This window comes from Ceratosolen solmsi, unplaced genomic scaffold, assembly GCF_000503995.2.
Source record: "Ceratosolen solmsi marchali unplaced genomic scaffold, CerSol_1.0 scaffold43, whole genome shotgun sequence".
NCBI classification, from domain to species: Eukaryota; Metazoa; Arthropoda; class Insecta; order Hymenoptera; family Agaonidae; genus Ceratosolen; species Ceratosolen solmsi.
This window is the reverse complement of record NW_011948431.1, coordinates 5,536,983-5,553,260: the sequence shown is the minus strand read 5'-3', so window position 1 is coordinate 5,553,260 and position 16,278 is coordinate 5,536,983. Positions and strand designations below refer to the sequence as shown.

Below are 16,278 nucleotides of genomic sequence, written 5' to 3'. Positions count from 1 at the left end.
ATATATATATATATATATATATATATATATATATATATATATATCGATTTGGAGGATGAACGTACGTGACGGGTGCGCGAGCGCGTGTAATTGTGAGACGAGTAACGAGCTACGACAGTCGGAAGCTCGGGCTCAATCCCGCGAACGCACACACATACACATGCACTGGTTAGGATCGATTTTTTGACGCGCAAGCGATTGTATACGGGTATAGTGCCATTGATCTAATGGCTGGCGACCTCCTTGGGTTCGGCGAAAATCAGTTTGATTCAATAGGAGCGGAGTAGATTGTGGATTATTCGAGGAGCTCGCGGATTTTAGTCGATATTTCTTCCCTGGATTATTGAAAGGCAAATCTTTTATGTGGGTTATTAGAATTATTTAAGAATTAGTTGCGATTGAGATTGGCAAAGAATCCGATGGCTTAGTTGCAAGCAGACTTTTATTACCTTAGAGAGAGAGAGAGAGAGAGAGAGAGAGAGAGAGAGAGAGAGAGAGAGTGCGGTGTGGCTTGTCAACAAATATTTCAAATGTTCTCGCAACTACTCATAATATTTAAGCCCATTTATTAAAATTTTATTGTCTGTTACTTTTGAAAATATAAATCACATCGTGAGTATTACGAGAAGGTTTATGGTCTGGATGGTTGTGATCTTTTAAACGTCGTTAAAATATCTAAATCATTGGTTATTGCATTTAAAATATTAATAGTAATGCCAAGACAATTTCAAACTTACGAATGCTTATTTTTTTCACAGATTTATATATGAGCGATTATTAAGTTGATAACCGTTAGTTATCCAAAATGGTATTTCATGATTTTTTTCAAAGCATTGTTTGTGAACAAGAAAAAAAGCAAAAATAAAAAGACAAGAATAAAGAATTCCGATGTAAATGACTAATAAAAATGTAGTTGAAATAATAACGCGTACAAATGATTGGAAATTGGCGTTGCCTGTATTACGTAAAATCATTTTTATTCACTATAACGGAGCAACAACACATCTTTGTAAAGTCTATGATAACTTTTCTTGCCTCGCATACTTACATGAAATGTAAGAATTCCGGAATAGACGGGACTACTTCCAAGGGTATTTGTAGCGAATTTTCACGTTGCCGAGTCATCGAATAGAAATAAGCGCATGACTAGTAAAACGAGGTTGTTGCACACCATACGAGCAATTGAATTATCGTGTTCATTTCTTTCTGATATCTTTATTAAACCTTATCACTGGTGATCTTTGAGAATATCTTCATCAAATTAAATGTCTTTGGTCCACATTTTTATCAAATACCTATTAATTGCGTAATTAACGAATGCAATTAAAATGTAAAAGCTCGAGGATTCGTCTCGGACTATTTCGGGTTGTAATTATTTATTTAAAATGTAAAATTTATGATTACTCGATTAATGGATAAGAGTTGTGTAAGAAATTTTATTTTTAATTTCTTAATACATTGGCCGTTACGCGACTGAAATTTATGAAAATAAATCGTTTAATATTAATTAATATACGACCAATATAGCACGTGGCATATTAATTTTTTTTTATTTATTTATTTTTTTCTTTTAAACGTATATATATATCTACACATTTAAATTGCACCGCATCATTTTAATTATCTTGTATCATTAGGTCTTTGATAAAAATAGAAACTATTTCGAAACCATTTTTAGATCAAAAGCAAATTATTTTGACGTAAACCAGTAAGAAATAGCTTGTTACTGGTCTAAAAATCATTCCACCTAAAAAAACAAAAATAAAAGAAAAATACGTTTTTTACCAGGATTATGGTTTGAAAGTAGCGTTTCTCAACAAAATTTTTTTAACATAGATATCCTGTGTGTTGCATTTAGAGACTTTAGAAACGTAAAACGTTCCCTAATAAACTCTAAATTTGATATGTGGGGGCTAGAATAAATTTAACCTTATTTCATATTATTATAATTATTATATAAGGTGCATGCTATTATATCGATGGATAATTTTTTTTTTCTTTTTTGTTGTAATTTATACATTTGCACAAATCGATAAGATTTTTGTGACGGGCTCATTTCCGAGATAGCGTTATTAAAAATATGACGGTTTCATCGATTGACGTCTAATTGATTAGTATATACACCTCCGAATTTGCCTTGAAGCGACAGTAATTTATATGTATACTAATACATATAATACAAATTCTATGAATTACAGCTAAATAATTGCAAGTCAAAAAAATCCATTAGTATGTTGGATCTTTTTTTCTTATCTAAAAGTTTTAATTATTGGATTGCTATTTTTCATGCGTATAATTATAAATAAATAAATAAAAAAAAAAAATTATATATATATATATATATAATTGAATAAATATTACGAAATACAAGGATGCATATTTTGTTGCTTCGAGACCATTTTTGTTGTCACATTTTAATGATTTTTCAAGTGTCAGACTCGAGTTGCTATGTAAAAATCCCATTCTCGTGCAATGAAGAAAAATGATGCCCCAACGGACGCGAACATACCAAACGACTAAAAACAATAAAAGCACAAAAAAGTACAATAAAGATTATCCGTCCTGCCTGACAATTATCGCGACTAAGGTACTAACGTTGGTGTTAGATAATCGTGTGTCGTGTGCCGTGTGCCGACAAGTATTTTTCATGCAGTACCTACACGTTTGTCGTTGGTTTGCTGTTTCTTGGTTGATTTTTTTTTCTTTTTTTTCTGTTATTTGGCGACTTCGGACTTCTTTGATTGTTTTTTATTCGCCTATCACAGTTTTTGTTGTTGTTGTTTATATTATTATTATTTTCTTTTTGTAATAATTTTTTTGTTCTTTTCAAAACATTCTAGAGCGTCAAATCATAAAGCCCGATTTCACGAGAAGCTTATCTTGTCTCATTGCGCTTTCGCATAGTCACTGGCATTTTGTATCCCGTCCTCATCCCCGCACACTTTTGTCTATCTTTAGAAATTCCAACTGAAAATAATGTCACTAGAGAATTTTGCTTGGACAAACTTAAACTCCAATGTTAGCGAGAAATTTATATAATATAATAATTTCAGTCGATAATATTGTAAAGCTAAATTTATCAAACATGGAATGTTTTTCAAAATAAACATTATTTCGAATTGAGCACTAACAATTATTTACAGTTTTGAGAATGATCGAAGATAATCGATAGATTTATTTGTTAAATGATCGTATATTCGTATTATCAAATTTTTTTTTATATTCTCCCCCCCCCCCCGCATGTTTAATTGTTCATATTTTCTTCTATAAATCGTAACGTTTATTTTGTAATTTTAAATCATAACATTTTACTGTAAAAAATAAAAATTTATTTCATTTATAATTATTCGTGAGTAATTATATTAATACTGCCATTTAGAAACAGTTTTAGTAGAAATTTGTTCGATTGAAGACCATGGCGATCATCTCGTTTTAGCGTAAATTTATTATTATGACTGCTGTGTAATGTAATTGGTAATCGACATTGTCGATAATATTTGATTAGATCCATTAATAGTGTGGATTTTAGTTAACGTTCTAATTAAAGAATTATCCATTTGAACAAATATGTGTAAATAATTAAATAAAATGGAATACGCGATTCAATGTTTTATTCTTATCATGTAAGCATTTGATCATAATTTATACTTTCGATCGTTTAATGTTCAATTTATATCGATATAATCATTACAATTTCAAAGTATTGCTAATTAAACGAAAAAAAAGAAAAAAAATATTATAACGTTACATGCATTCAGATACTTATTCAATTTTCAATAGATCCGAGACATTTATTAATCGATTGAACATTGCAAGGTACCGTTCGACTTAATTGTAGCATTTATAGCAACGTGCCGCCACACCACATAAAATTAATAAATAAAATACAATGTTAATAAAAAAATATTGTTGAAAAATAATTAATTGCATACGTTCATTTAACGATCTATGATAGTTATGTATCAGATATAAAATATTTTAATTATTTTTTTCAATCATTAAAATAGAATTGGGTATCGGTAACGCCGATTAATTTATTCATTCAAAGTATCTCGTAAATAAACCTAATACCACCATTTCATCATCCCATCCATAGGCGTAAAATAAAAAGACAAAGTGAGAGAGAATGAATAAATGACAATGAAACTGGGCTATGGATTGGCGCTCTTTGCAACGCTCTTTCACTAAAATTGTTATGCTCTTTAAATTGTTTAATCTGGATATTAAGCTCGTATTATTATCGTGACTTTGCTCTGTCCCGCAAGAAAATTTTTTATTCTTACACGAAGCGGATTTTCTTCCTTAAAATAAAATAAATCCTAAATCGCGCGAACGCTCATCTACCGGTTAGACGTTTCTCCTTTCAGTACAACAAGCAACGAGCAGCGTACATTTCTCCAGCAATGAATTACAAAATCAAATAAAGCAAATAACCGCCATAACCCGTTGGTGGCTACCTCGAATTGGATTATTAAACTATAATATCCACTCAAAAGAGCATTAATAATGTCCAGGTATTTACCAAACAATTCAAAGAGTGCCGACACACGCGTCGTTACACCGCTGATAAAAACCAACCAACCAACCAACCAACCAACCAACCAACCAACCAACCAACCAACCAACCAACCAACCAACCAACCAACCAACCAACCAACCAACCAACCAACCAACCAACCAACCAACCAACCAACCAACCAACCAACCAACCAACCAACCAACCAACCAACCAACCAACCAACCAACCAACCAACCAACCAACCAACCAACCAACCATTCAATCAACCAATCAACCAATCATCCAATCAACAAACATACAAACAAACAAATAAACAAATAAACATATAAACATATAAACAAACAATTCTATCAACCAACCAACTGTTAAAATGTGCATTGCAGAGTGCCGCCCGGTTACGTCTACCAGTCTCCTTACTTAGCGGCGGCGGCACCCGGGGGTCTGGTGCCTCTGCCCGCGACGCAGCTTAGCCACGCCGCTGCCGTTGCCGCGGCCTCCCAATTCTACGAGTACCAGAACGCGGCCGCGGCGGCCGCCACCTACCCGGCGACGTCCTACAACTTCGCCGAGGCTTATCCATACACGAGCGCAGCAGCTGCCGGTATGTCCCTCAAAATCGCGGCGAAAGCGCCGGAGCAAGCGCAGCTCGTTAATCACGGCGCCCACTTGAGGCTCGCCCAGCATCAGCAGCAGCAGCAGCAGCATCAACACCAACATCGACACCAGCACCAGCACCACCACCATCATCAGCAACAGCAACAGACTAACGGCAGCCCGACGGCGCTGCTGATGCATCATCGCCTGGAGAAGGCGCTGCTGCCGCAGTTTCTGCCTTCGGTGCTGCGCGGCAATGGTAGCCTAATAACAAACGAAAAAGAAACAAAAAAAGCAAAGAAAGAAGAGAAATGAAAGCAAAAGCTGAAATTATGACAAGATATGAAAGAGCGAGCTCTAGCTTCAGTAGAGAGAGAGAGAGAGAGAGAGAGAGAGAGAGGCACGGGGCGCGAGTTACTATCGCCGTTCGACGACGACGACTCGTGCGCGAGGACTATCCAAACTTTCTCTTCTGCCTTGTCCTCTTGTTTATTTTCTTGCGCGTTCGAGTCGGCCACGTGACACTTTCTCAAACTTCGCCGGCTAGGAGGAGACGAACGACGGCTCCCAACATGTTTGTCGCGATAAGCTCATCCGGGAAATTAATTACAGGCACCGTAGAACCTACTCATTGCACGGTTTTTCCCTAATTCACGGATGAATTTTTTTAATTGGAGTAATTGCATAGTGCGAGCGGCCGTAAGGTGTAGCTATTCGATTAAATATTACATGGACATTCGCGTTGTTTTGGCCCATTAATTTGACGTAATACGTAATAATTGAGCAAATGCTTTTACTTATTTAAGTTCGCGTAAAGACCAAAGTGCCACGTGGTGTGCTCGAACGTCGGTAATGGGTTTTAACATTTTTCACGTTATTTACAAATTTCTTCATTATTCACTTAATTTAACATCGAATCTTTCACTATACTATCTTTTTTCTCACGATAACGATATTCTTAGGAGAAATTTATAATGTTGATTGAAGGGAGAGAGAATCATTTGGTAGTAAAGTAAGATTTATGTGATATTGGCTCGAATAATGCTAGTAACAATATTAATTATTTCTAAAAAAACAAAAAAGTAAATGCTGTAAAATATGAAATTACAATTTTTTTTTTACGAATTTATTTTGCGATTTACGAGTATACAAGGCTCGTTAATTTCAAAAATTAATATTACGCGACTAAGTAATAAGTGTCCTGTAAAATTGACAAAAATTAATTCCATCTCTTGCCGAAATAATGTGTTTAAGAATGCAAAATCGGTATAATCCGTGGATTATTACTTGTGGCTTTTTTATATCGGCGGAGAGGCGCGTGTAATTGTGCTCAAAGTTTGTTTGTAGGTTTGTTTGTTTGTTTGTTTTTTTTTTTTTTTTTTTTTTTTTAAAGGTTTCTCATTATTGAAATATTTATATTAATTTTTATAATAAATAGTAGTATAGTAGGTAAATATATTCATTCTACGCGTCTTAATTAGTATATTTTGAATTTTTTTTTTTTTGTTTGTTTTTTTTGTTTAATTTATTACAGACAATTTCGTCAAAATTACATTTAATAACAAAGGTAATAAACAGTTCTATTACAATATGTTTTGTATAGTAATTTTCTCATTTCACGATTCGGCAAAATACTAGTTCTGTAATCAGTAAAGTAGGAATAAAATGTTAATACTACCTAATTTAAAATATTCAGTTGAATATAAACAAATATAGGTAATTAATGATAAATGAGTACTGTTATAATGAATAATTAAAAATTTGTATTTAACGAAAAAATCTAATTAAATATCATTTATATATCGCGTTATATGCGTACGAAATCTTATACGTGTAATTTTATAAAGAAAATATTAATTTTTTTTCACTTTAATCACATTAATATAATAATTGTTGTATTTCCCTCTAAGAAATATATAATTGTCAATAATAATGATTTTGCTAGGGAACAAGTTGCAACATTTTATTAAGCGAATGAAAATAAATGTCTACATATGTACGTGTATGTGTGATAGCGTAGAAAGCTTCGGTATGTGTTAAAGAAGTCTTTTACAAAGTATTTCTTACACGCACGGATTTTCAAGTGCTTATTTATTGAAATAGTATAATTGATAATTATCCATATAGTTTAATTAATTGGACTTTATTTAAGTAAGAATCAATTTCCAGTAGATAAATTCAAGGTTGTATTTTACAACAATATTTTGCATGCACATTTGCACGGCGACTAAGTAATGTATCGTAATTGTATATTTGAAGCGCATGGCATTATTTTTGTACATTTGATCAATATTCACATTAATATTATTTTGTAATTACTTTTGTTTAACAAAATTTTTATTTTATTGCGTTTTGGAAAAATGCATTGTACACGTGCTTCTCTATTTATTGTTTATTGAGACTGTTTAATTGACAGTAGTGACTCGTTAAAGAAAATTTGTAAATTTCAATGGTAAAATCAGTATGAGAAACTAAAAGAAATTTTTTCATGAAAAATCTCGTCTCTCCCCCTTCGCATTTGTAATTTTTTCGCATAATCGTATTAATTTTCCATAAGACTATGTGCTTAATTCATGAAATCTGAAGTTACGCTTAATTAATCTTCCGTAGTATTAACTGAAATAATACGCAAATCTAAGAAACGCGCGCACGCAAGAATAATTTGGTTTGGATACGCGGGAGAAAAATGTCCTTTTCTTTATAGCAATCGGATAGAATTAGTAGCGATCAGTGAAAATAAGTTTTCGCGCGGAGTATAAATAATATAAGATAAAATATTAAATAAGCGAGAGTCCGTCAGAAGGAGGCAAAGTGGCTCAGTCGTGTGCATGTTCTCGCACATCTTTACGAGGCTGGGAGCAAAACGATAAAGCACCGATCAAAATCAGTGCAATTTTTTCCTCTCGGCATCTTGTCTGGCATCTGTTGTTGTTGTTGTTGTTGTTGTTGTGGTGGTGGTAGCGGTAAAAGGAATCTGTCTGCAATATAAAGCTCTCCGCGGGCACACTGTATTATTTATGCTGTAAAATAAGCTGCGATCCGGTCTTAACGTACTCAAATCGTGTTTAATGCTTAGCGACGCATCTTCCATCTTTCAATTGGTATGATTAAAATCGAAAGCACTGACTCAAACATTGGAAGAGTGAGTGCGTTGCGCCATTGATTTTATTCATTTATATGTTAATTTTATGTAAATTTGTATTGACGATTCGAATGTCAAGTCGATTATCGTGCTTGTTATCTTGACGACAATACATTGTAATAATGTCGCGTTAAGACCGGATATGTGATGATTGGCGAAGAGAGGGAGAGAGAGTACGAGAGGCTTTTTTTTTTTTTTCACGAGTAAGAGAAATGGAGAAATAAGGAGTTAAAATCGTGATCTTATCACACGTTTGCTTTACTTATTACTTACGTACTTTACATGCACGTATATGCGTGCAATCATGCACGCTCACATGCATGCATATACGTCTCTATTTGCGCGTGAGTGAGCAATTTCGCGGTATTGTTAAACGGTTGCACGAGCGCATGTACGCATATATGTATGCACATATACCTATGTACGTATGATGAATATGTAGGTATTGATTTTTCGTTGTAGATTAATTATTTTTTTTTTCTCACTTTCTCACTCGTGACGCTGTATATTATGCTAATGGTATTGTTGTAATTCTCCATTATTGGCATTCGTAGCTTTAATTTCTCTATATACATCAGTAGCAATTGATTCTTTTTCAAATTTCACATATTAAAATGAACAATTATTTCGTGCTCTCTAATCCTCTCATTATTTTTAATGTTATTGAACTTTTTTATTTTTAACGAAGCGAGGGTGACGATTTTATCGGTACAAAATACATGATAATACAGTTCTATTGAAATCGGGGCAATAAAATTGTTAAATTAGTAAAAATCACGTTAATGTCAATAATTTTGAAGAAAAGAATCTTATTGTTTAAATGTTATGTGTAGATTAGAATGTACTATATTTTATTGAAAAAGAGCCGCAATTAAAACGAACAATACAATTGTATAAATAATTTTGGCCTGTTTTTCGTAAATTATTTATTAAAAAAAAAAAAAAAAAAAAAAAAAAAAAAATTATTGTATTCTTCAATTAGAGCTAATAAGTACAAGTAAAACATCAAGCACGTAGCGATAGAATATAAAAAATTGATCACGTGCATTATATATATATATATATATGTACACACGCATTATTTTTTAATATACATACGATAATTTGAAGCATTTCAAGTTTCAAAAACTTGCATTCTTAAAAAGAAATTGTTCTACTTAATCTATCAAGTGATTGGACAAATCATTTTCTACATGCATTAGTCGAAATTAATAGCGATACTTGAAATAGTTCGGTTAAAAGTCCATCATAAACAATAAAGTTGTAAATTACGAAAGACAATTGCTTGAAATAGACGTTTGAAAATATAAAACCATGTGAATCCAGAGTGAACCGATAATAATTGGATCTAATCCAGAGTGAATCGTAATTGATCTATAAAAATTGCTACTGTCGCTAGTCGGCTGATAAAAATCTTCGTCCAAAGCTTATTTCAAATTATCGTTGGCAAAAATTTTTATGCAATAATAGCACGTACATTGGCGGCATACAATTTCACCCGGCTAATCTATAAAGGTTTTGAAATAAGTCTGCGCGCGGATTTTCCACGGCCTTCTCTCGCAATATACTCAATTACGACGACTTTCTCGTTAAATGCAGGTAAAGCATTACTTTAGAGTAAAATTAATCTCTGGCTTTTTGTTCTTCTTTGCAGCTAATGCGGCGGCAGCGAGTTACGTGACGCCATATACATATGCGACGCTCCCGGGCGCCGGAGGTTTGCCATCCGCGGCGACGGCCGCCGGCGCGGCCTTCCCCGGGCTTCCTTATCAGACGACGCCCCAGGAGGCGAGGCTTCAATAAAGCCGCCCGTCCGACGTCCGCATCCTCGCTGGCTCAGCGAACTTTTTTTTCTTAACATCCGGTGCAACTTAACCAATGTAACCGCGTGGATATGGTAGCTGATTAACATTGGCTCACGGCTTATAAGATGGTGAATGGAATTTGAACGTGAAGTGACGAGACGAAGGGAAGATAGATGAGGAATGTTTCATTGGGAGAGCAGCGGAGTACATCGGAAGAAGCTGGGAGGGGGAGGGGCGGGAATGGGGGGGGGAGAGAAGTTTACTGGCGCAGCGACATTTGCGCCTGAATTGGCGAGGCATCGGGACGACGTCGAGATGAGTGACGATAGATTATTTGTGTATGGATGACGAAAAACCGTCGAGAAATTTAATGCTACATTGTACATTGTATAAATTAATGTTTTAGTGGATGTAGCGAATGTCAGACGCGGGATTTATTTGCAGGTTGTATGCGAGATCGTGGCTAGGAAGACGTCGAATTAAAAAATTTGTCACGTTAGTAAGCCGCCATCTGCATTTGAGGATATTGAATTTTTATGTCAAATTGATTTTCAAACCGCGTCAATCTTCGGAGGAAAATAAATAACCAATTAGTAGATTTGTATATCAAATAAATGTTCTCTGTCGTCGATACAGTTGGCAGTAATATGTAAATGCATTATACTGCGGATAAATTTAATAATTTCATAAAAAAAATTAAGCTAGCTTAAGCGAACATTTGGTTTACGTAACGTCGTTGGCTTTTTGTTTTCGGTGCGTTTTTAATGTCGATTCTTCTAAAGATTGACGATTTAATTGCGAATGAGATGGATTTGCGGCGGTTGGGGAGGGACGGGTAGGGGCGAAAACAAAAATGTTACAAACCAACTTTAAATATCGAAAAAATAATGTTCATTTGCGTGACTCGGTATCGCTTTGTATCCTTGCTTTCTCTCTCGCCCCAATCTGATCTCTATCTTCCTGATCCTTATTTTCTTTTCTTCCCTTCAGTCGGAGCCACAGAGAGAAAAACTGGCACAAAGAAGCACAAACATATTGTAAAATTGCGATTAACCGAGTCGGCAAAATTTGCGAACGTCTCCCAAAGACACTTTTAGATACTATCTCTACTACATTAGGCGCTTAGTCTATTTATACGACGATGAAAAAGAGATAAACAAGATGAGAAAAATAAATAAAAAAATACAAATAGCGATGTAATTTGAACGAATGAAATGGTCCGCCGTGTGAAGACACGAATTGATAGACGGAGAGAGCAGGATGAATGCGCGAGTGAGAGTGCATACGTAGAGAATAAGATAAATCGGAAATAATGTAGTTTTTAATTTTTAAAATATGTTGGAGTAATAGCCGCAGTCTAGACTTTTTATTATTGTTATTTTCCGAATCTCGAGGCTCACAAGAGAGACAATCGTCTGATAAATCTATTCTCTTCTCTTATCGCTAGTTGAGAAGTGACTTCTTTCTGTTCGATGAGAAACAGTGAGCGTGAAGTAGCCTTGGATAATTGAAATACCGCCCCCGATTGTAATTCATTTACTTTGAATATCTTATTTCTAATAGCAAACTATATATTTTTTTTTTTTTTTTATATACAGCTCTATGTAAATATGAACAATACATGGAGTTTTAATAGTGAAGAAAGTATTTTATTTTCTATTTTAAAATTGATAAAATGTCAACAAACAGTTTTATAAGTTATTTAAATAAAATAATATAGAGCAATTACAAATATTCATACTATTTAAAATTTTCAAATATCAAATTGCTTAGCTTTTTTTTCTCTTTTTTTTTTTTTTTAAATAATATACGTATATATATTATTCATTTTAATACAATTTTACATTTCATTTTTTCATAAATGTGTGCGGGTGTGTTTAGTAAGCGACGATATAATCCAAAAAAAAAAAAAAAAAAAAAAAAAAAAAAAAAAAAAAAAAACATCGGTAGCGTATTTTCATATATCTTTTGTTATTTCATTTCTCAATACCAATGGTGTATCGTCCATTCATCGTAACAGGGGACGATCGAAGTTACCTGACGCTTGAGATAATATTGAAGCGATAATGTTGTTTTTTTTTTGTTCTTTTTTTTTTTTTTAATTTATCACTATGCCAGAGACGTGATAGTCAATTAATTGTTGTTGCCTTACCGCTGAAAATGACTGAGCTTATATCTTGACGATGGTATGATATAAGACTAATCGCGGTGCCTTGCCATGGCTTATCAATGAAAAGGGAAACTTCGATAAATGGATGACATACTAGAATCACCGCGTGCCTAGAAAAAATCGTTGGTTGTAGTAAACTAGTCAGTAATATCGAGAGAAAAAAAAATTCATTAAAAAAAAAAACGATAAAAGAGTCAGGTTGGATTAAAGAAGAAAAATAGTATGAAAGAGATTGGAAGGTGTGCGAGGACCGATTGAAGGAAAATACAAATATGAGGCTGTCTAGTCTTAAACTTAGAGGCCTTGACGATCTTGCTCCGTTTTGGTTAGAGCTCGATTCGAAGTCTATACTTGATTGAGTAAAGCGCGATCATGAAACTTGATTATGTAGCATAAATAAACAAAAGCAAAAAATAATTAAAATCGAATAAAGCGATCACGTATGTAGATCGTTTCACGTTTTCGTTCTTATCATAGAATGAACGATGCATAGAGAATTTTTTTTTTTTTTTTTTTATAGCTATTAAGTATTATACACTAGAAGCGAAGGCGCAGCTTCGAAAGATTTAGAAACATTAGGATCATTAAATTAATTTTTCCTATTATTATTAATTATTAATTATTAATTATTAATTAATTATTATTATTATTATTATTATTATTATTATTATTATTATTATTATTATTATGTAATTCTATTATTGCTATTATTCTTATCATTACTATTTTATTATTACCGATTATTTTATTTGTATTGTATTATATTATTGCTATTGACTAATGATAATTATTCTTGTACTTAATAAAGGATTAAAAAAAAAAATATATACACATACACTCACGCGTTCACACACAAATACACGAGAGAGAGAGAGAGAGAGAGAGAGAGAGAGAGAGAGAGCGCAAATGGAGGAAAGAGATGTTCTTCAGCGGATAAATTAAGGCAATCCGCTATCAAGACATTTTTGTTCCGATTGTCCTATAAGCTATTAGGATAAAATAATTATAATATATATATTGCCTGTTATCTACAATCACTATTCACAATATGCAACGAAGCATTAGGTTAAAGAGGAGGAAAAAATATTGAAATATATTGTCTCAGAGAGAATGAAATTTGCCTTTTCTTTTTTCTCACCTTCTCAAACACGAAAATTTCTTAATTGATAAAATTATTTGGTAATGAAATTACAATAACGATTCAGCATTTGACGCGCGAAATCAAACGAAATGGACGGATATAGAGCTATTGAAATTTATCAAGCATTTTTATTCTGAACTAAAGAAATTGTAATAATAAGAAAACAAACTCTTTACGTCATTATTCATCGGATGTGAGCATAATTGGCTGCATTGGGTAATATTTGTATGGAATATGGATCGAATGATAATCGTTTAGACATATCCAACAGCTCTCAATGATAAAATAATACAAGATTTTGATCTTACGAGCTCGGGCGTTTTATTTATTATAGCCAAGGAGGATAAATATTTGGAAGGGCTGGTCTAAAAATACAATGCTCGAGCGCGACGATCGAGAATGACAAAAAGATCATCGATTGCGAACCTCGCGGCGACTCTTCATCTCCCCAGTCTATAAATACAAACTCAATGCTTCTAAAAATGTTAGAAGCGCAGAGGAGTAACTTTATATTTTTGTCCGTTCGTCGCATCTGTGCAGCTCCACTGACTTTTTTGCCTACAGTCGCCAAGGAATGGCACGACGCCTCTCTTTCTTCTTCCGTTCCCGAATCCTTAAAAAAGATTGTACGTAGTCGCCATATAATGCGCGTTATACTTAGCCCGAGTATTGCATTAAAAATGTTAAGCGTGTGGGTAGGTGAATGGTTTGGAGGATGTTAAATTAAAAAAATTTTTATTGAGTTGTGGAAGAGAATTTTTGGATTCGCTTTCTCCATCGATATGGTTAATTTCAGATTTTTACTAGTCTAGTTTATGGGTAAATGAGTATTTTTATCGAAATTTTAAGTGCACTCGTTGAGGCTTTAAGTCCAATGTCCGATGTTTGTGACGAGCTGAAGGAATTTTAAAATTCATAATTACCGCAGATTTATGAGCAAGCATTTCCAATGGATTATCATTAACGAATGAAGGATAAAGTCGCGAAGGACTTTCGTGACTATTAAATTTTATTCGTATTGTAGGATAGGCTGACGAAATTAAATGTTATCTACGCAACGGAGACTGATATTTCCTTGTCGAACTTTGCCATTTCATATTGAAATTCAACATTAAACTCTCACATTTATGCACCAAATTATCACAATGTAATCGTAACTTTGCCATTTCATATTGAAATTCAACATTAAACTCTCACATTTTATCATTAATTAAACTCTCACATTGATTTTTCATTAATTTTTCACAATTTGCCTCTATTCCCATTATTCGTAAATAATTAATTTATTCTCCATTAATATCGGAACTCTTGAGACATCGTTAGATTATTGAAAATTTCTCACGTCAATCTTACATTTATGTCATTTATGTCAAATAACAATGAAGGGAGATTTTGACAGAAAAACAGAAAGAAAAAAAAGAACCTAAACCGATAAAATAATTTTATTGTATTATTAATTGCCAGCTGTACGAAACGTTCGATTGTTTTCAACCTTTTATTCAATATAATTTATATTTAATACAATGCGTAAGCTAGAAATCATTCAAATGTTGCTTTACAAAAGTAGATTTTTTTTCCCCCTCTCATTTTAATTCGATTAACGTTCAAAGTATTTCGAGTAATATTTAATAAAATTAAATATTAATTAACGTTGATAGTGTCGTTGAGTTTCCAAGACCATTCCTAATCATTTGATAATTTTCTACGTTACGAAGTAGTGAGTTCAAATTATCAACTATCAAGTAATATAGAATGAAGATAATATAACGTAGTGTTTAATAATATTTTAATACTATTTTTAGTGTTCGGTACAAGGTCGCGTAAAGTCTTATCCAAACAATAGCGCCGAATTATTTTTAATCTTATTAAAGTTTCATTTTACTTAAGGTACTTGTAATTCGATTATCGAATTTCCTTTTTGAAATGTCTCCAATAAATATGCAATTGTTTCTCTCGATAAAAGCGAATATCGGGTTCCGCGCAATACCCCGGGAAAAGATTTCCCGGGGTACTTTTAATTCAACAAACAATGGCTCATAACCCAATCCCTCTAACCCGCTTATCGTCAACCTTAAATTCTCCAAATGCCTATTAATGATTATTTTAACTGAATTTACTACTACACAAGCCGCTGATAATTTATAGTCTCTGCAAAGTCTCATGAATCGCCGATGGCAAAATTAGATTAAGAGCTGGAGATGTTTATACTTTCCTTAATTATAATTGAAATATCGCATTAAAATATTCTCCGATACAAAGTCTCATCTCCCTCCCGCCACCTTCCACCCGCCCCTCCCCCGACGGCACCGCTTCCATTTCGCGCCGTCCAATCGACCTTGGCAATTGACGACCCAGTCAAATCTGCAGCAATTGAATTCCACGCGGCTGATTATGACACACGAGACAGAGACAGAGCCATTGGCCATTGAAAATTCGCGTCCTGTACTACCGACGTATCCTCTAATTTCGGCCCTTGTCCTCGAGATGGCGACAGAGTGCTCGGACTGTCGGGGCGCGCGGCAACGCTTGAACGACGCGCGTCTGTTGCTCTCGACGAGACTCGTCGCGTCTATAGATGCGAGCGACTGAGAGAGATAGATAAAGAGAGAGAGAGAGAGAGAGAGAGAGAGAGAGAGAGAGAGAGAGTGCGCATATGACGCACTATTCGTCCAGCTAGTTGGCGAGATTATTTGTCTAATCGCTCTCCATCGGAGATAGAGTCGACGGATAGAATCGCCTCGTGCACCGAGTACACGTCCAGTTTCGATCGTCCAGCGGCTCGCAGCGGTCTCGAGCGTCTATAAGCGAGACGAGAGATAGATACGTAGATAGATAGATAGATAGATAGATAGATAGATAGATAGATAGAAATAGATAGATGGATAGATAGATAGAGAGCAAAGAGAG

General features: G+C 34.0%; 1 protein-coding gene across 2 annotated transcripts in view; it reads left to right on the top strand.

Annotated features, from left to right (window-relative positions):
• LOC105364234 (RNA-binding protein 24) overlaps positions 1–10,274 on the top strand; it is a 34,089-nt gene extending 23,815 nt beyond the window's left edge. Inside the window, exons 4-5 of one of the 2 annotated variants that reach the window (XM_011502121.1) lie at positions 4,903–5,120; positions 9,910–10,274. In XM_011502121.1, coding sequence (XP_011500423.1) covers positions 4,903–5,120; positions 9,910–10,058 — 367 coding nt within the window. In that variant the 3' untranslated portion in view covers positions 10,059–10,274. Of the gene's footprint in view, positions 1–4,902; positions 5,373–9,909 lie in introns of both variants that reach the window. The other variant, XM_011502120.1, reaches the window with a different exon arrangement.
• Positions 10,275–16,278: the final 6,004 nt, after the last annotated feature.